Source organism: Microcaecilia unicolor, chromosome 4 (genome assembly GCF_901765095.1).
Source record: "Microcaecilia unicolor chromosome 4, aMicUni1.1, whole genome shotgun sequence".
NCBI classification, from domain to species: Eukaryota; Metazoa; Chordata; class Amphibia; order Gymnophiona; family Siphonopidae; genus Microcaecilia; species Microcaecilia unicolor.
The window spans coordinates 14,085,714-14,105,954 of NC_044034.1; the positions used below are offsets into that span (position 1 = coordinate 14,085,714).

Sequence of the window (20,241 nt, forward strand, 5' to 3'; positions counted from 1 at the left end):
CCATTCCTGACAAATCATCTCCCGGAGATCCTTGTTCATAGGGAAGGATCACGCCTGACGCTGAATGCCCTTCACCAACGGATCCTGGACAGTTTCCCCCAAAGCCACCTCAGGACCAAACTGAAGGGTGGACGACACCTGATCTATGAGTTCTGACAGCTCATCTCTATGGAAAATCCGCACTACTGAAGGATCCTCTCCAGGAATCCAACAATCCTGCTCCTGAGAGCCGTCAATTCCATCTGACTCCCCCAGATCACTAAGCACAGCTTCTGCAGCTACAGGAGAAAAACATTGCCTGTCCTCTGACCACTCTAACCGTGGTCTCTCAGCCAAGACAGAAATAGCCCCCTCTTCCAATTGGGGGGGGGGGGGGGGGGTGGGGGCCCGATCTCCAGGTCTGATACCGCGTCCAGACAAAATCTGGAGGAAAGCCCACCATTCCTGGACCGTCATTAGGCCCTTTTGTGCCAAAAACGGAGGCCGCAGGCCCAAAAACAGCTGGCTCCACAGGCCGCGTCAGACTCAAGATGGCGGTTGTTCCCGCCGAAACTGTTCCCGCTGACAGCGGCCCTGCCTACGCTCCCGATGACCCCCGACACCATCGATCCCTCCGCGGTCAAGTTGGGGGGGGGGGGGTGCCGCAGCCACCTTTATAGGTGCACCGCAAAGCTACACTGAGCGCCCGGCGCCTCTACCCCTCGCCACGAGCGACATCGGAGGAGCTGGGCCGCCATAAACCACGAGGGAAGGGAAAAGCTGTTCCGCAAACGCGCCAAACCAAAAACTCACTCACACTGCAAAAGCACTGAAGAAAGCGCTGCTCTCTCGTTCCAGCAAGGAATCGAAACCCCCGTTCGGTCCGCTGAAAATAAAGAAATAAATGCCCCTAAAGGCACAGTACTCCAACTCTGGCAGCTGGAAATTGTAAGGCACTCAAGGCTACAATACTGAGAAAGCAGCCGAGGCACAAAGCTGCCAAGCAAAACGAAATAGAATAACTGACCTTAAAGGCACAGTACTCTAATTCTGGCATCTGGAAATTGTAAGGCACTCAAGGCTACAATACTGAGAAAGCAGCCGAGGCACAAAGCTGGCAAGCAAAATGAAATAGAATAACTGACCTTAAAGGCACAGTACTCTAACTCTGGCATCTGGAAATTGTAAGGCACTCAAGGCTACAATACTGAGAAAGCAGCCGAGGCACAAAGCTGCCAAGCAAACAGAAATAGAGAGCAGCACAAGGGACCCAAACATAGTGTAACACCCCAGGGGGAAAAACTGGGCCCCACCAAACCCAGGGCCCCAAAGCACTTTTTTTTTTTTTTACACACACGTACAGGGTACTGCAACAGAATAAAGTTTGGAAGGAAAAAATCCTACGACCCAATGACAAACTACCTCACCAGATTATTGGAGACTGCACAGGCTGTCAACTGCTACCTCTGCTGAGACTGAGAAAATACTGGCTAGTGGAGGTTCTGCACAGGTTATATATACAGGCTTCAAAAGCTTAGTGTTTTCTCAGTCTCCCTCTGCTGGTAGGAGGACATAACCCACGCGTCTTGACCGGTCTGGAGGGTCGCTGAGGAAGATAGAGTTCTATAAAATAATGGAGTGGAACGGATGGACGTGAATTGTTTACACTTTCCAAAAATACTAGGACTAGGGGGCAAGCAATGAAGCTACAAAGTAGTAAATTTAAAACAATTCCGAGAAAGATTTTCTTCACTCAATGTGTAATTAAACTCTGGAATTCATTGCCAGAGAATGTAGTAAAAGCAGTTAGCTTAGCGGGGTTTAAAAAAATGTTTGGATTGCTTCCTAAAGGAAAAGTCCATAGACCATTATTAAAATGCACTTGGGGAAAATCCACTGCTTATTTCTAGGATTGCAGCATAAAATGTACTGTTCTGGGATCTTGCCAGGTACTTGTAACCTGGATCGGCCACTGTTGGAAACAGGATGCTGGGCTTGATAGACCTTTGGTCTGTCCCAGTATGGCAATACTTATGTAACTACTGGAGATATTTTTCAAATTTTTATAACCTTCTCTAGACTTGACACTGCAGATAGCACTTAACCTTGGACCCCAGATTGCACCTCTGACCAGAACGCAGTACGTGTGCACCCTAATTCCAGTTAAGTATCACCACTTCCCAGAATTTATATGGTGGCAGAGAGACACAACTAGGTCTGGGAATCAAACCAGGATCCTCCAGATTCAATGGAATGGAAGAGAGAGAGAGAGGGAGGGAAGGAGGAAGGGAAGAGAAAAATAGGAGGCTGGTTAGAAGTGTTATTGGGCGACACAGGAAAATGTGGCTGAAAAAATAATGATGGATCAAGGGAAGGGAACAAAGTGAACGAAACGCAAATATCATAACCTGGGTCTGGACGTTTCTCCTGAATCAAGTGGGGAGGTGTGTACGAAAAAAACAGGACCTCAAGACTGGCAGGGCAGGGGTCAGAAAAGGGCAAAGAGGAGTAAGTGGAAGAAGGATAAAACCTATATCAATGGGGAGACAAAGTGCCCAGTATGGAAGGAGATGTCCTAAGATTCAGGAGTAGCTGGTGGAGACACTTAGCCTTAGTAGGATTTTGACAATAATCTCTTACCTATGGAGATGGCCAAATCTTTAAAAAAAAAAAAAAAAAATTCCATATTGATATGGTTCTTACCTGGGATTCTAGTGGATAAGAAGTCTTCAGGTGAGGAGGGCAGATTTTGTTCCGCTGTTGCAGCTCTGCAATTCGATTCCAGTCCTCCAATGGATCTGGCTCATCCTGACATGTGCCCAAATAAAAACTGTTCCTACCTGCAATGAATAAAGAGGGGGACCAAGACTTAGGCACTCTTATCGCCCAAATTCAGGTCTAACAAAGTGGCATTCCCAGATTTATCATTCATTTTGGGTGGGCCCACAGTTAGAATGGATGGGCCCACCAAACACCCCCCCCCCCCCTTTGTCCTGCATCTCTCTCCCTCCAAACCCAGATCCAGCATTAGCCCCCTGCCTGTGGCCTGGCAGATGCCCCGGTCTACCTCAGCATTTTCGCCAGTGCAGCAGTGATGTACCTTCATTGTCTGCCCTGGCATGTCTAGGAAACAGAAGTGATGTTGATGACGGAAGGATGCGGCAGAGGAAAGCCTGCAGGGCTGATGCTGGCAGCAAAGGTGCAACGCTGTTGTGCCGGTGAAGATGCTGAGGTAGATTACAGAAGGAGGGGGGGGGGAGCTGCCAGGAGTTGAGTGGAATGCCAGATTTGGGGGCAGAAGAGCGCAAGGTGGCTGCCACTGAAATTTTTTGGTGGGCCTGAGTCAAGAATGGGTGGGCCTGTGCTTACCCAAGCCCACCTGTAGCTACGTCACTGCAAATCAAACCAGCTCTTTAGGGCAAAACAAAGATTTTTTATTTATTTACTAGCAGTTGAGCCCGTAAAAACGGGCTGGTATTGGGGTTTTCCTTCCCCCTCCCTCCCCCCCCTTCACCCGGCCCGGGCCCTCTCTTCGTTATTCAACTTACAGCAGCGCCAAAACAGCAGCAAGCAGCAGCTCCCGTTGGCCTTCCTTCACTGCCTGTGCCTCGCCCTCGTGTGACGTCACGTCGGCGAGGGCGGGGCACAGGCAGGGAAGGAAGGCCGACGGGAGCTGAAGCTGAGCTGCTTGCTGCTGTTTCGGCGCTGCTGTAAGTTGAATAACGAAGAGAGGGCCCGGGCCGGGTGAAGGGGGGGTGGTGGCGACTCCGGGGGTGGGGGGGCGGTAGCGGCTACCTTAGGAGGGGGGGGGGAGCGGTAGCGACGTCAGCGGTTCCCTCCCTCCCTCGCAGTTTCCCTCTCTGTCCCGCCCCCCTCCCCCCGTCATCACGTATTGACGTGGGGGCGGGGCAGAGAAGGTCTCTACTGCACATTTGCGGTGAGTACGGTCACTCGCCGTTTATATGTTTGATAGTTTTTAATAATTACATACCAAGCAATACACGCTTGTCCACAAAGTGGTTAAATAAGAAAACAATTAACAAAGAACAGAAAGAAAAAAAAAAAAAGAGGGCGTGGACCATAATCCTTCCCTCAATTTATATTTAAACCACTAAAGTCCACAAATACGATTCAAGATTTATGACTTAGAGGAATAGTCCAAATAATGATATTAACAAAGAAAAAAAAGAGCAAACATGTAGAGCTGCAAGGAGTGTTTCTCTCTCACTTGAGTCTCTCTTTCAATTCTCTTGGTTGCTAAGAATTCAGTGAGATGTTTAGGTTCGAAGAAAACATATTTAATAGATTGATATCTAACTATGCATTTGCATGGGTAATGCAAAAAAAAGGATGCACCCATCTGCTGTACTCCAGGTCTGCTTAGAAGAAATTGACGCCTTCTTTTTTGGGTCTCTCTTGTCACATCTGGGAATATTCTTACTTTTAGTCCATAAAAGTCTTTATTTCTATTTTTAAAGAAAAGTCTCATCACCCACCGTGGCAATTAAAGTAGAGGAAATAACTTTTTCGGAGTCCGAAGACTCTAACAATGCTGACACATCCAAAGGTGATTCTGAGATCTGATCTTCTGGTATTTTCCCCGGCAAATAATATGTTTGTAAGAAAGGTGGTATTGCTTCTGCTGGAATTTGAAGTATATCTTTAATATATTTTAATAACATTTCTTCTGGTGACATTGTTTTTATTCTTGGAAAATTAGTAAACCTAAGGTTTTTACTTCTTTGATTATTTTCTATTACTTCAATTTTCCTACGTAAGTTCGTCAAATCTTTTAACCGTCATCGCTTGAATATCTTGAGGTTTTTTTTCCCCCTTTGGTCGATATTCTTTATTTTCTCATCCAATAATTTAACTTCAGTTTTTATTTTACTCATATCTTCCGTTAAAGTTTGAGTTTTCAATTCTAGCTGATTAATTTGAGGACGTAACGCCTTACCAAATGAGGCAATCAAGGCCCACAATGAATCGAGAGTTACTTCAGATGGTTTTTCTAACGAAGCAAACATTTGCATAGGTAGATTAATGTTCAAGGAAGTACTTATCTCAGTTCTCGCAGCCAAGGATTCCCCTGCTAATAAAGTTGTTTGTCTCGCAGCGGTTCCAGCCTCCACAGTTGCGGGGCTCTCCGAGTCAACCCCGAGTTGTTCCCGCGTCTCAGGTCTATCAGGATCTTCCATGATAGACGCCGTCCTAGGGGTGCTCACACGCTGCGGTTGCGGGGTCCTCTGATCTGGGCTCAATGTTGTTTCAAGCACAAGCGTCGGATCCAGGCCTCCAACTGCTCCAGCCGGCGTCAGCGTGCCGCTCACAGATCCTATTCCTTGCACATTCTGGACGAATGAGTCCATAGGTCCGGTCACTGGGACTGCTTGTCGGCCAGAAGACACAGCGCTGGCCGATTTGCCCCTTCGCTTAGGCATAGCGAAAGCTAGGATTAACTTGCCGGGAGCTCTGCTTCTACACATTCGCTCTAAGCAGCCATCTTGAATCACCAGGCCAAACAAAGATTAAAATAAAAATCTGTAGGGGCTACAGATTAGGACAGCCCTACTCCAACCAATAATGGATCTTATTTTTGCTATCTTTATCTCTTTCTCCGTTAGGGTTGCCACCAAATTGGTTTCTTGGCATGTGGGATAGTATTTCCTCCCCTAAAAAAGGACAAAACAAAATATTGTCCAAGCTCTTATCCATCAAAAATTGACACAGATTATTTGCAAGAAACTCATCTGTCCTCAGAACATGCTAAACAAATAGTGGGTAGGAATGATTTTAGAACACCTACAGTGGTGGTGTTTCGTAGGGGATTGGATATGGTAATTCATCACAGTGTCTGTGATCCCAATGGTAGATTTGTTTTCGCCACAGTGTACGTAGGGCACAAAACTGTGTTATGGAAAAATGGATGTCTTATCTGATAATTTTCTTTCCTTTAAAGTCACAGCAGAGTTTGTGGTTACTGAGGATGGGCCGGCCATTTGGCACTTATCTGCCATTATGTTTCTCTGTTTCTAACGCACATGCATGTTTTAACAAGGTTTCTAGCTTTCAGGCCTGAAAAACCTTCAACGCTATGCCGCCTTCCATCAAGATAGTGGTCTCCTTTGTAATAACCATTACAACTGCTTCCATCTTGAGCTGCTTTAAGCTTCTCCTTCTCATCTGGAACCAGCAGATATAGCTTCTTACTCATGGCTCTGCCCACCCTTAGCATCCCACTCCACAGATACCTTCCAGGTCAGGATCCACCTACATAAGTTGTGTCTTGCTCCTGGGGTTCAGAAATGTTCAATGGCTCTAAGAACTGCACAGTAATAGCTGACAACTATTCTCTACAGAACAGCTGAACTACTGTGAGATTATCACCATTCCTCAGAGAGATCTCCTTCCTCCATAGGATCCAGCACTGAAGTCCTCCTGTTCACTCTACTGGAGGAACTGTCACACACAGAATCTGCAGCAGAGAACTCTGTCTGAGCATCTCAATCTTCTTGCACCTCCAACCATGTTCTCTTGGTCTATCTGAACTCCTCTGAACCTAGATACAACTCCTTCCCTTGCAGAACATCTTCAGCTTTCCTTGATAGGTAGGCTCAATGAAGGAATATAAACTCTGAAGAGAGGTCCCCTGACCCCAGGGACCCAAAGCTCTTCATGGCTCCTGCGAGGAATCCCCCAGGAGCAACAGCTTTTCCTGCAAACCACTCTCCAGCACTGTTATGCAGATGTCTTGTTGAAAGCCTGGAGATGACGACCAAATGACCGCTGTTACTGCACTTTCAGCGGATGACATGCAGAACTATGAGGAAACTCCTGCAGCTGATCCCTCCAGTAATGCAGCTCTCTCCCCTTCATTGGGACACACTTTTGCAGGGCTCTCCCCATGGTTGAAACACCCTCTATCCTGCCATAGCAAGAGCTATACTGATCCAAACCACCCTGGTGGCTGCAGTAGCAGTAGTACTTGGTGCACTCTGTATAACTCCTTGCATTTGAGAACTCATGGCTGTAGTGCATCCATTCGCCACCGTGAACCTCACTGCTGGCACAAAAAGGCTGCAAGACTGGACTGTTTGCTGAAGCTCCCCTGAGATGTACTAGGCCCACTGCCAGCTGAAATCCCCCAACCTGGAACAGTCTAATGCTTACCAGAACACCTGCACTTAGTCTTCTCTCCCGTCGGTTCAAAACTCTGCTGCCCGTCTCATCTTCCGCCAGGGTCGCTTTACTCATACTACCCCTCTCAAGACCCTTCACTGGCTCCCTATCCGTTTTCGCATCCTGTTCAAACTTCTTCTACTAATCTATAAATGTATTCACTCTGCTGCTCCCCAGTATCTCTCCACACTCGTCCTTCCCTACACCCCTTCCCGTGCACTCCGCTCCATGGATAAATCCTTCTTATCTGTTCCCTTCTCCACTACTGCCAACTCCAGACTTCGCGCCTTCTGTCTCGCTGCACCCTACGCCTGGAATAAACTTCCTGAGCCCCTACGTCTTGCCCCATCCTTGGCCACCTTTAAATCTAGACTGAAAGCTCACCTCTTTAACATTGCTTTTGACTCGTAACCACTTGTAACCACTCGCCTCCACCTACCCTCCTTTCTTCCTTCCCGTTCACATTAATTGATTTGATTTGCTTACTTTATTTATTTTTTGTCTATTAGATTGTAAGCTCTTTGAGCAGGGACTGTCTTTCTTCTATGTTTGTGCAGCGCTGCGTATGCCTTGTAGCGCTATAGAAATGCTAAATAGTAGTAGTAGTAGTTCTCTCCCTCCCTCAATTTTTTTTTTTTTATTAATGTTTTAAGGCAGCTGTGGTATGGAAGGGGGCAGGAAGAGAGGCTAAAAAACATGATATCATAGGGTAAATGGGGAACGGAGAGACCCAAACTCCTCTGGCTATCCCCACATTTATGGCCATCCTCTGCTGAACCCTGGATTCTTCCCTTGCCCAAGGAAGCGCCACTGGGAAGCCAGTTTTCTAATTGACCAGGAGCAACACCACACCAGTCCAGAACCACAATGCACGGTATGTTCATCACCATCTGCTGGAGACAAAGAAATATTGTTGAGCAGTGGCTGCAGTGTCCTTTTTAGGACAGAGATTGCAAGTGATTGGTTCCATCTCCATCTGCTGGTTGATGGACATAACCCATTGGTTTTGGACTGATTGATGAACTGGACGACAAGACAAAAAATTTTATCAAACAAAATAAATCCTCACTGTTGGATGCCTGAGAGAGCCGGGAAGATCTACGGGCAGGAAGCCGGTAGCCAGGCAAGCTCAGCAGCACGGACTGGCTTAGATTCTCCTCAGAAGAGGCACCCTGCATCTTGGTCAATGATTCCTGAGAGGTGCATGTGGCGAGTGAAGGTAAGGAGGAAGCAGCTTGTGGACGTGATCCCTTCCTGAGATTTGGCTGATGGAGACTCTGACTGGATGGTGCGGACCGTAGGCTGTAGAAAGAAGTGTTTCCACTTGTATTACCACTGTCTGAATCTTCCTCTGTGACTTTCTAGAAGACAAATAAAAAGTTAATGAACATAAGATCTGCACATGTACATAATTTACAATGACACAGTATTCATGTGTATTTACTGGTCATCACTCTACGGCAGTGGTTCTCAACTGAGTCCTCAGGACACAACTAGCCAGTCAGATTTTAGGATGCACACTCAATGTGGATGTCCTGTAAACCAAACCCGACCGGTAGGATGAATCTTGAGAACTGGTTTAAGAACTGCTCTACAGAAACTTGTGCATCTACCTAAGGGTGATAGGAGCAGTGCAACTTGTGTAGTGTCACGTATATCCTGAAGTAAGTTATTTGTTCTTTTAGTCAGTCAGAGCACATTTTGTACATACCTCAGAGGTCAGATTACCTGATTTAACTATGCAGCTCACACGTAAGATAATGTTCAGATATCTTATCTATTTACCTTTGCCATGGTGATGTTAATTATTTGCGTGGTACGGCGTCGAGTTGTGCGAGATTTTTTCTCCGAGTCTAGGGACAAATCTCCTAGGGAACTGATGCTGCTTTCCAGCTTAGATTGCACACGGTTGGAAATAGGTGTGAAGTAGAGGCTCTCCAGAGATTCCTCTTTCTGGCGCAAAGTCCCGGTACCAGTGGCTGAAGCATCCATATCCTGGTTGGACCGACCCTTCCTCCTACAATGGTGTAAGTAGCAACAATTTACCTCAAGATGGAAGTAATGATTTTTTTTTACTCTTTTTCACATCCTACAACCGTTTTGTGATGTTTGGAGTTCTGATGATTTCAAAGCTACCCATGCCACTGCCCCATTAAAGGTCACCTTTAACGAGGGGTGACAGCTCACCAAATTTATTCCCATTTCTATTTATCTCTGTATTTGGTTGGCAAATCTCCAATGGTACCTTGGCTCCTAACTCAGCCAGAAAGTACTGCAACTTTACTTTAATCATCAATCGTGGGATACGGGAGTCCAAACCTTCAAGCACAACAGTCATGTCACTTTCTCTAGTCTTCTCCATCTTGTTTTTGTTTTTTTCTTAAGTGCAGGACGTCAGACTCACAGAAGCAGAAGCCTGCGCAGCCACATTGGTGATCTGTAAGGGCCGACTTCTACATGGAATAGCAACATTCCATGTAGAATCTCAAATAGTAGCAACAGTGGAGGAGTGGCCTAGTGGTTAGGGTGGTGGACTTTGGTCTTGGGGAATTGAGTTCGATTCCCACTTCAGGCACAGGCAGCTCCTTGTGACTCTGGGCAAGTCACGTAACCCTCCATTGCCCCATGTAAGCCTGCCATGAGTGGGAAAGCGCAGGGTACAAATGTAACAAAAATAAAATAGATACTATTGGAGATTCTACATGAAATGTTGCTATTCCACATTCCATGTAGAAGCCTGCACAGCCACATTGGTGATCTGCAAGGGCCAACTTCTACATGGAATGTTGCTAGTGGAATAGCAACATTCCCTGCAGAATCTCAAATAGTAGCAACAGAATCTCCAATAGTAGCAACATTCCATGAAATAGTAGCAAAGGCAGAGGAGGAGAGGCCTAGTGGTTAGGGTGGTGGACTTTGGTCCTAGGGAACTGAGGAACTGAGTTTGATTCCCACTTCAGGCACAGGCAGCTTCTTGTGACTCTGGGCAAGTCACTTAACCCTCCATTGCCCCATGTAAGCCACATTGAGCCTGCCATGAGTGGGAAAGTGTGGGGTACAACTAAAACAAAAAAAATACATATATATATATTTTGGCTGTATTATGTATATATACATACATATACACACACACACACGCACACCATCTCCTGGTGTATTCCTGATAAGAATAGCTAACTTCATTTGGTAATCTGGTGGTAGGAGCGAAGTGATGTCAAGTACTCTATCTCTCTCTCTCTCTCTCCTGAAGCTGCGAGTACAACAGCAACTTTCTCCAATTCCACACAAATCTAACAGGAGTTGGACAGGGTAGGCAGCCAATGACTAATAAATTCTGATATCTTCAGTCAAGAAACATTGCCAGTCACAGCCTATGGGGCATATGACCCATGGTGGCTCCATGTGTCTTGGACCTGCAGTGTCAACTGGTCCAAGTGTCCCAACACATTTCCTGGTCTCAAAACAGTCTTTTTTCAAAGTGGCTGGGGGCACTGCCATCCTTTCCCTCCTATCTCTCAGCATTTCCTTCCTGCTAACCCTCTATTCAGATGTTTGCTTTTCTGTTTCTAATTGCTGCATATTCTACTTCCAGGTTTTACTAAAGTCCTGCAAGCACACAATAGCAGAAATGTTGGGTGAAGTGCATGTGCGAGGTGCATGGCTAGCCACTTGAGAGGCAGTAGAGATTGTTAAGAACAGGGCAATGCCAGAAACACTGGGAAGAGTAAGCAACTGCAAGGGTGGCTCTAATACGCATCAGAGGTCAGGGAGTAAACTTCAGAGCTTATTACCCCTTGCAACCCTCATACCCTCTCATGCAGACAACAGCTATTAATATGGCCTTCTAAAAAAATTCTTTCCCTCTGATTTAGACTGTATATCCAGTGGGGTTAGAGGACCTCATTTCAAGATGTCCTCTTTCAGCTTGTTCCAGGTTAACTGAGTGCTACTTTTTTTTTTTTTAACTAATGATGCCACTTGTGACAACACCTCGGTACCTGGTTGAAATGAGTGGAGGCTCTTCATCTTCACTCATGTTCAGGCTGTCTGTGCTGACATCAGCTAGGATCTGGGAAGCCTGGGGTACGGACAGGGTATCTCGGCTCTTCAGTGTATCGGTAGCCAACTGTGACTTGCTCAACTCCCGCAGCTGTCGATTAGCAAACTCCAACTATTCAAAAGTAAGGGAGCATGACAAAAAAATTAACAAAACAAATGCCTTTGAGTTACTCCCATAAAAGATGTTTTCTTTGAAGGAAATGGACCTCTAAAGCTTTAGATATTCTTACACCGATGCAATAAACGAGATCACAACCTGCAAACAATTCAGTTTTCTCCAAGGCCAGTATTAGTAACAGAACTCTGCACTACAAAATAAGGAAAACTATTCTCTCTTTCAAAAGTCATAGTAATATAGTAGATGACGGCAGAAAAAGACCTGCACGGTCCATCCAGTCTGCCCAACAAGATAAACTCATATGTGCTACTTTTTGTGTATACCTTATCTTGATTTGTACCTGTCCTTTTAAGGGCACAGACCGTATAAGTCTGCCCAGCACTATCCCCGCCTCCCAACCACCAACCCCGCCTCCCAACCACCGGCTCTGGCACAGACCGTATAAGTCTGCCCAGCTCTATCCCCGCCTCCCAACCACCAACCCCGCCTCCCAACCACCGGCTCTGGCACAGACCGTATAAGTCTGCCCAGCACCATCCCCGCCTTTCGCCACCGGCTCTGCCACCCAATCTCGGCTAAGCTCCTCTTCTTTTATTCATTCAAGAATACTAGGCAAGGTCAAAGTCGTCTTTATTCATTGGCTACTACAAGCCCTTAAGGATTACATTTTATATAGCAAAGTTACTCACTTGTAGCAGGTATTCTCCAAGGACAGCAGGCCAAGTATTCTCATAGCTGGTCATCATACGGAGCCCAGTGCAGATGCTGACTAGCGAGATTATTATAGAACTTTCTAGCAGCGCCCCATCACACATGTGCTGATGCCTTCCCACCCGACATGCAAGCGTGGATCCCTCAGTCATAAAAGATAGCTAAAGAATATAACTTCAAGTGGAGGTGGGAGGGTTTGTGAGAATACTTGGCCTGTCTCCACGGAGAACATTTGCTACAGGTGAGTAAATTTGCCTTCTCTGAGGACAAGCAGGACAGTTGTATTCTCACAGCTGGTAATCCCTAGCTACCAGGCTCACCGAAAACAACAATGCTAGGACAACAGGGACTCGAAAAAAATCAAGGCCTGAAAGTTAATTATCCTGAAAATATTTACACATGGAGTGGAGGAATGGCCTAGTGGTTAGGGTGGTGGACTCTGGTCCTGGGGAACTGAGTTCGATTCCCACTGCAGGCACAGGCAGCTCCTTGTGACTCTGGGCAAGTCACTTAACCCTCCATTGCCCCACGTAAGCTGCATTGAGCCTGCCATGAGTGGGAAAGCGCAGGGTACAAATGTAACAAAAATAAAATAGATACTATTGGCGATTCTACATGGAATGTTGCTATTCCACTAGCAACATTCCATGTAGAAGCCTGCGCGGCCACATTGGTGATCTGCAAGGGCCGACTTCTACATGGAATGTTGCTAGTGGAATAGCAACATTCCATGTAGAATCTCAAATAGTAGCAACAGTGGAGGAGTGGCCTAGTGGTTAGAGTGGTGGACTTTGGTCCTGGGGAACTGAGTTCGATTCCCACTTCAGGCACAGGCAGCTCCTTGTGACTCTGGGCAAGTCACTTAACCCTCCATTGCCCCATGTAAGCCGCATTGAGCCTGCCATGAGTGGGAAAGTGCAGGATACAAATGTAAAAAAAATAAAATACATACTAGTTATGAAGTGCAGCCTGGAATCAATGAGAACACCGAACAAATTCTTCAGGACTGCCTGCCATTTCTGCTCAAGGCAGTAATGAGATCTGGGGAGGAAGTGATGTCATGGACCAAGATGGCTAGTTCAGCTTTTAGCTCTGCATAGCCTGATTTAACTTCAGCGTAAATTCCCCCCATTTGGGCAATTTTGCAGACAGGAAGATCTTGAAATCTATAGAGGAATAGCTGAAGAACACAAGATGCCGATACCAGAGGCCCAAACGGAGGCCTGATCAAAGCATCCAAAACTAGCTTCAAATCCCACGGAGGCACGTCACTGAGGCGGACGCTGCAACTTAACACCCTTCAAAAAACGCACTACCGCAGGCACAGAAGCGAAGGACTTTAACTGAAGCTTCCCACGAAAACATGACAAAGCTGCCACCTGAACCTTCAGTGTAGACAAGGCCAGACCCCTATCAACACCATCGTGCAAAAATTCCAAAACTTTCGCCACCGAAGAGCGAAACGGCCGAACTCGATGGTCTTCACACCAGTGCTCAAAGATTCTCCAAACCCGGACATACGCCAAGGAAGTGGATCGTCCACGGGAACTCAACATCGTAGCAAAGCCACTGGACGAAAGCCCCTTCTTCAACTTGTGCCGCTCAAGAGCCAAGCCGTAAGCGAAAACCGAGCCGGATCCGGCATGATTATCGGGCCTTGACACAGAACTGATCCCCACAAGGGCAGGGACGCCGCCACTGCCAACCGCACCAGGTCTCCGTACCACGGTCGACGCTGCCAATCCGGAGCCACCAGAATCACCCGACCGGAGTGATCTTCGATGCGCTGTATTACTCGACCGACTAACGGCCACGGAGGAAACACATACAGCCACTCCCGAGGCCAAGGCAACAGAAGAGCGTCGATTCCCTCCGCTCGAGGGTCTCTCCAGCGACTGAAAAATCTCTGAACTTGTGCACAGAGAAAAAGCAGACAAAAGCCAAAATAGAAGAGAAAAGGCTAAAAAGCAACCAAGGGAGACTAGTGGGCTCACTTCCTACCTGCTGGAAGACTGAGAAAATACTGAGGCTAGGGTCACGTGACCAGGGCTCCTATTGGCTCGCTAGAGTCAGAGTTTTTTTCTCAGTCTCCAACCTGCTGGAAGGCGAGCACAACCCATCAGTCCAATCCTGGGCCGGTCCGGAGGGATGCTAAGGAAGAAAACTGATTTCTCTGCAACAGCTTTAAAAACAGAGAACACACAGCACCTGCTGGCCAAACAAGAGAAATACACTACATAGAAACATTTAATACAACTCACAGGTTAGAAAACCCCATTTCCCCACAAACAGAAAAAGCTATAACCCAGTAAACCCCTGCCCTATAATCTATAGAAGAGAATATAGGTAATCACTAACCGCAAGTATGATAAATACAAATATATTGTGAAATGTAGGAAGGACTTCAGAAGGACTCACTTGAGTCCGAGAGCCACTCATCTGAAATTGGATCCGATTTAGCAGGTTGTTCAAAGTGCCCTCCTTACATTTCACAATATATATTTTTATCATACTTGGGGTTATTGATTACCTGTATTCTATAGATCGGTATTTTTATTGGGTTATAGAAATTTTTACCTATTCTATAGTTATTGGGTTATCTGAGGTTCCTTAAGAGAAAAAGCAGAAGCTTGGATTGCGTACCTGTGCTTCCAGGGTGCGCACCTGGGCAGACATGTTCTTGCAATTGATGTCTGCCTCCTTTACTTCTAGTAGGTAGTGTTGTACATCTTTGTTGAGGCGCTCCGTCTCCAGCTTGAGTTCTGCGTTCTCCTTCTTCAGCAGCTCTTGGTCCTTCTCCTTGGTTTGCAACTCCTCATTCAATTCCTGGGTCTGCTGCTTCTTTGCATCATAATGAGTCTTTGCCTTCTCCATCTATACAGGAAAAGGATTCAAGGTGAGGAAGGCGAGAGAAAATCAAATCACAATACAAATGGAAAACTTTTGAAGCATGCCAGACTTGTGATTGCTGATAATTTATTACTATAAACCACTTAGGTTTTGTATTAGGCAGTATATCAAATTCACTGAATTTGAAACTTGACTTCTGTGCATTGTGATGCATGAAACTTATGCATGTCTCTTGTCCACTGGGGACTGCAACAGTCGGGCACATTTGATTCCAGGAAGTGCTGCTTCTGCCACAATGCCTACCAATGGAGAAGTCAGTTGGCATGGGATCCAGTATCTTGTCTAGACATGTCATCTGAGGTGAGATGATTTTTAGAAAAGGAAAAGTTGGTGGTGGGTAGATGGAATGCTGTGGATATGGAGTAGAGAATGACATGGGGACGGGGACCCGCGGGGATGGGGACACAGCCCTTGATGAGGGGGACAAACTTTGTCCCTGTGTCACTTTCTACTTTGAAGCCTGTTTATCAACTGGACTGTTATTTATGTGTGATGCAGACAAATATTTTTACTTTTTGGAAAAAACAAGTAAACATGCTGGCCACAGCTAGCAAAATTTGCATCGGGGATCTTGTACATCCTGTTACCAGAACATCTTCTATTGCAGGAGGAACTGTGGAAGACAGGACAGTTAAACTAAATCCTGAGATTGTTGGTGACTTCTTATTCATCCACAGATTTAAAAAATCATAACAGTGCTTCATAGGGCACATTTCTCCCCTCTAGGGCACACAGAACAGGTTGTATTTTGTACCCCTGGATATTTTAACAGGGTGGATTAGGATTCCTTGAGGCAGTAGAAGAGGGTGGTGGTGGTGGGAGGGTTTATTATAGCTGCTCGTTATTATTGCTTTCTATTTGTAATTTATACAGCATACTGTTCCTTTTTATACTTTAATAAAAAGATTTAAAAATAAAATCATAAGTGTTCGAGGCTTCTGCAGATGAGAACAGAGCCCACAAGGATGAGGATGGGGACAGGGACAGGGTGGGATGGAGACAGAACCCACAGGGACAGGGACAAATTTTATCCCCGTGTCATTCTCTAATATGGAGAGATTACCTGTGTCTTGTAATGCTCTGCTTTCTGCTCCATCTGCTCTATCTGAGCCTGGAGTTCCTCCACGTGCTTCTTACTCTGCTGCAGCTCTTCCTGGAATCCACTCTCACGCAACTGCAGGATCAAAATTGAAACAGAGACTTTATAAGTTACTCTCTAGAATGCTTTTTTTTTTAGCATAGAAAGAGTGACTGCCTACAGCCTAGGTCTTCAATAACAGTTCTCAAGAGCTTCCCAACATGTCAGGTTTTCAGGCCATCCCTGGTAAACATGTATAAGATATCTGAATACAATGGTAATAGTAGGCATGCAAATATCTCTCATGCATATTCATTAAAGGATAGCCTGAAAACCTGGCCCACTGGTAACCATCGAGGACTAAGAGTGAAGACCAAGGACCTACATGGCACATAAAAGGTTTTTATGTATTTGTAGTCCTCTCAATAACCCTGATAACCAACAAAATATTTTAGTAACTTATGTATTAGAGTTCAACTTCATCACCCTAAATCCAAACACAAGGCCAGCAGAGAAAACCAAGCATCCTAGAGATAGACTCGATGGCTAAATTGTTTACCTGTTGATTTCTTTTCCTTGAATCCTGCTAGACCAGACCCGAAATCTGGGTTAAGTCCCCTTTACCAGTAGATGGAGGCAAAGACATCATTGATATAATGTGGGTGCAGAAGGAAACTTCCAGTATACTAATGCCAAAGCCACTCAACGACCGAACAGATAAGAGTGCAAAACAAGAGAACTGCCCCTTTGCACGCCCCTTCATGAGCGACTTTAGGAGTGACGAAGGGCCTAAAGAGTTAGTGTATGAGAATAGGCAAAAAGTTGTTTGTTTAGGTACGTGATTTATCTTATCATCATCACGTACTGGTTGAGTTTTCTTGTCTTATTGATATCTTTGTTTAAAAGCTGTGGTTGGGAGAATTTGGGCTGCAGTTGTATTGGTTGGCCTATTTTCTACTCAATTTAATTTTAATAGTCATTGACCTTATCAGTTTCTCTCTCAAAATTTTCCTAATCCATCAAGGTCATTTATTCAGTTAGTTCCTAATGTTATTCCAGTGGTCTTAGGTAGGAACAGGAATTATTTTTTTTATGTAGTTAAGTTCAGAAACTTGATTACCATCAAGTGAGCAAATTTGTCTCCTGTATCTTGACACCCCAGTTCACTGTGCTTATGTTTAACGCAAGGTCAGTTGTAAGTAAGACTGAAATTATGAGACTGGATTGAACAGGATCAATTAGGGCTGCTTCTGGTCATGGCAACATAGTTATCAGTACTGGATGATCCCGTGATTAGAAATTTATGCCCTGAAGGGTGTAAGTTATTGCACTTGCCAAAAAGGGAGGGGGCACAGCATTAATTTATAAAGAGTTTTTTCATATTAGGTTAAAGGATTCTCTAACTCAGTGCTGGAAATTTTTTTCTTCTGAGTTTGACAGTTCCTTTGAAGATAAATTTTGTTGTTTTATTGCCCACCAGGTAAATGAAGTGAGGCTAGGTATGAATTTTATGATTTTTCTAACTAGGCAGGTGGTTGATAGCCATAATCTGTTTAATAGGTGATGTTAATGTACATATTGAAGGTTTATCTGTTCATAAGACTAAAAGCTTTTTGAAATTTTGGAATCCGAGCTGGTTTGGCCTCCTTTTTCTAGGACTCATGAAGGTGGTTATCATCTTGATTTAAAAGCTCACTCCAATCATGTAAACTTTCATACATTATATTTGATAATGTTGCTTGGCAACCTATTGTGTAGTCTGACCATTTTGCTTTAATTTTTACAATTAGATGGACAGAGAAACGTTTAAAGTAATCACCTAGATTCCTAATACACAAGAGGAAAATAAACTTTGGAGAAATTTTGGAGACAAGCAGAATAATTAGATGATAAAATCCTTGCTACATTAATAGAAGATTGGAATTCAGTCAATGTCTCCATTTTAGATAACATAGCTCCTATGATATTGGAGGCCAAGGATAAAAGAAAATTGAAGCCATGGTTTGACGAACTCTTGCCTCAGGAACAGGTTTGCAGACAGATGAAAAGGAAGTGGAGGAAAGTTAGCTTAGCTGAGAAAAAAAAAAGGTTTGGCGGGAAGTTATAAAACATTATAAAAATGTATTAAAGGTAAAGGAGTATGATTCTAAACAGATAGAAGGTGGAATTGACAGTAGAAAACTTTTTAAGTTGGTAAATTTCTTGAAGGATCCATCTGAGCTCTTATAGAACACATGCTCGAATTTTCCAGCTAGCTTTTTATTTTAATAATAAAGGGCAAACTATTCATCAAAGTTTGTTATTTTAGTCTCTAGCGACGTATCAGAACAACACTATCATTAGGAATTTGTATCACTCCATGGTGCGACTGCACCTCAAATAGTGTTCAATTCTGGTCACCGCATCTCAAAGATATAATGGAATCACAAAAGGTATAGAGAACGGCAACAAAAATGATAAAGGAGACGGCACGACTTCCCTATGAGGAAAGGCTAAAGCAGAAAGGGCCCTTCAGCTGGGAGAAATGATGGCTGAGGGGAGATATGATAAAGGTCTATAAAATAATGAGTGGAGTGGAATGGGTAGACGTGAATCGCTTGTTTACTCTGGGCACAAAATGAAAAGTACAAAGCAGTAAATTTAAAATGAATTGGATAATTTTTTTTCACTCAACGTGTAATTAAGCTCTGGAATTCATTGTCAGAGAATGTAGCAACAGTAGTTAGCTTAGCAGGGTTTAAAAAAGGTTTGGATGACTTCCTAATGGACTTGGGGAAAATCCACTAATTTCTAGGATAAACTGCATAAAAAATATTGTACTGTTTTGGGATCTTGACAGGTACTTGTGACCAGGTGTGAAAATACATGATATGCTAGCATAGAAATAAAACTGTGTACATATAGTAATCTGATGCTCCCGCCAAAGTTTGTGTTTTAGTGCAGGGGTGCCCAAACTCTTTGGGTTTTCAGGATTTCTATAAAAAATATGCATTAGATCTGAGTGCACTGCCTCCATTTTATGCAAATGGATTCGTGAATATTCATCACTGAGATCCCGAAAACCCAATGGGCACCCCTGCTCTAGATGTAAGAAATTAGCAGAGAGCTGCTTAAAAAGATTCTAAGCAAAAACTGAAATGACTTTCTGGCCAATATTCAGACGGCAGTGGGTTTTTTTTCAAATGCTTATTGTAGGGTTGCCATATTTGCGGAGACAAAATTAAAATGGCTGCTACCCTTGCTAAAAAAATATTTAATCACAGCAAATGTGTAAATGGCTTTTAGTTAACGAACATACATCAAACAGTGCCTGACTTACAATATAGAAGTAGACAACCAATTTTTCAAAAACTTCTAGATTTAAGTTTGACTGAGTGTGAGCCCAAGTGTAGTTACAGAAGAGCGGATATCCCTCAACAACTTTAGCTGGCTTCTGAGATATGTGTGAAAGTCTTTGCATGACATATGCTTAAAGTTGTGCGGCACAAACAAAATTCCTTTGACAGATTCAACCAGTAAGGAAACAAAGAAATCAGCTATGTCTTTCATTCTCTTTAGCACCCTGTGTCCAGAATGACTTAGAGGCCAGAGATAATTTCTCTCATTATGTGGGTAGGTGTGTTGGTCATAGGCACATAAAAGAGGATATTTATCTAAACATTTAAAAACATCAAGGACATAACTATATGGCAACCCTGGCTTACCGTCACTGGCAGAATTAGCTACCAATACTCAGTCCCAGGCCATTTCCAGGCAATGGCACTGAATATTGGAGGCTAAATGTGGGCAGGCAGGCTGCCGGAGCATATGTGGGCCCGGTCAATATTCAGCCAGGGCCCACCTAACTATCTATCAGGCTGGCATGCACATAAACGTTTTTAAACAAATTTGAGCGTCCCAAGCCCTCTCCTTTCCGTGGCCAGAAAACAGTCCCCCCCTCACCCCACCAGTAATTTTGCCAGGCAGATGCAAGGGGTAGGGGAGAGAGGGCTGAACTCCTGCCCTCAAAGACCCCCACGGATAGAGGTAGGCCTAGGGGGGAGGGGGGAGGGAGGAGGACTGCTTTCTGGCCATGGGCTTGTGCCGGCACCTGCATGCTAAGCAGCCTAGTTTATCACAGCTTTTGAGCTTTCATAAATTAGGCTACTTAGCTAGCTACGTGTGTGCCAGCACCCACATAACCTCACGCTTCTCCCTAATGCCACCC

General features: G+C 44.8%; 1 protein-coding gene across 3 annotated transcripts in view; it reads right to left on the reverse strand.

The window, feature by feature from the left end:
* NUMA1 (nuclear mitotic apparatus protein 1) overlaps positions 1 to 20,241 on the reverse strand; it is a 213,694-nt gene that overhangs the window by 23,070 nt on the left and 170,383 nt on the right. For all 3 annotated transcript variants that reach the window (XM_030199975.1, XM_030199974.1, XM_030199976.1), the window contains exons 17-22: positions 16,020 to 16,130; positions 14,690 to 14,920; positions 11,157 to 11,329; positions 8,944 to 9,175; positions 8,228 to 8,519; positions 2,683 to 2,819 (exon numbers count right to left, since the gene is read on the reverse strand). In XM_030199975.1, coding sequence (XP_030055835.1) covers positions 2,683 to 2,819; positions 8,228 to 8,519; positions 8,944 to 9,175; positions 11,157 to 11,329; positions 14,690 to 14,920; positions 16,020 to 16,130 — 1,176 coding nt within the window. The remainder of the gene's footprint in view (positions 1 to 2,682; positions 2,820 to 8,227; positions 8,520 to 8,943; positions 9,176 to 11,156; positions 11,330 to 14,689; positions 14,921 to 16,019; positions 16,131 to 20,241) is intronic.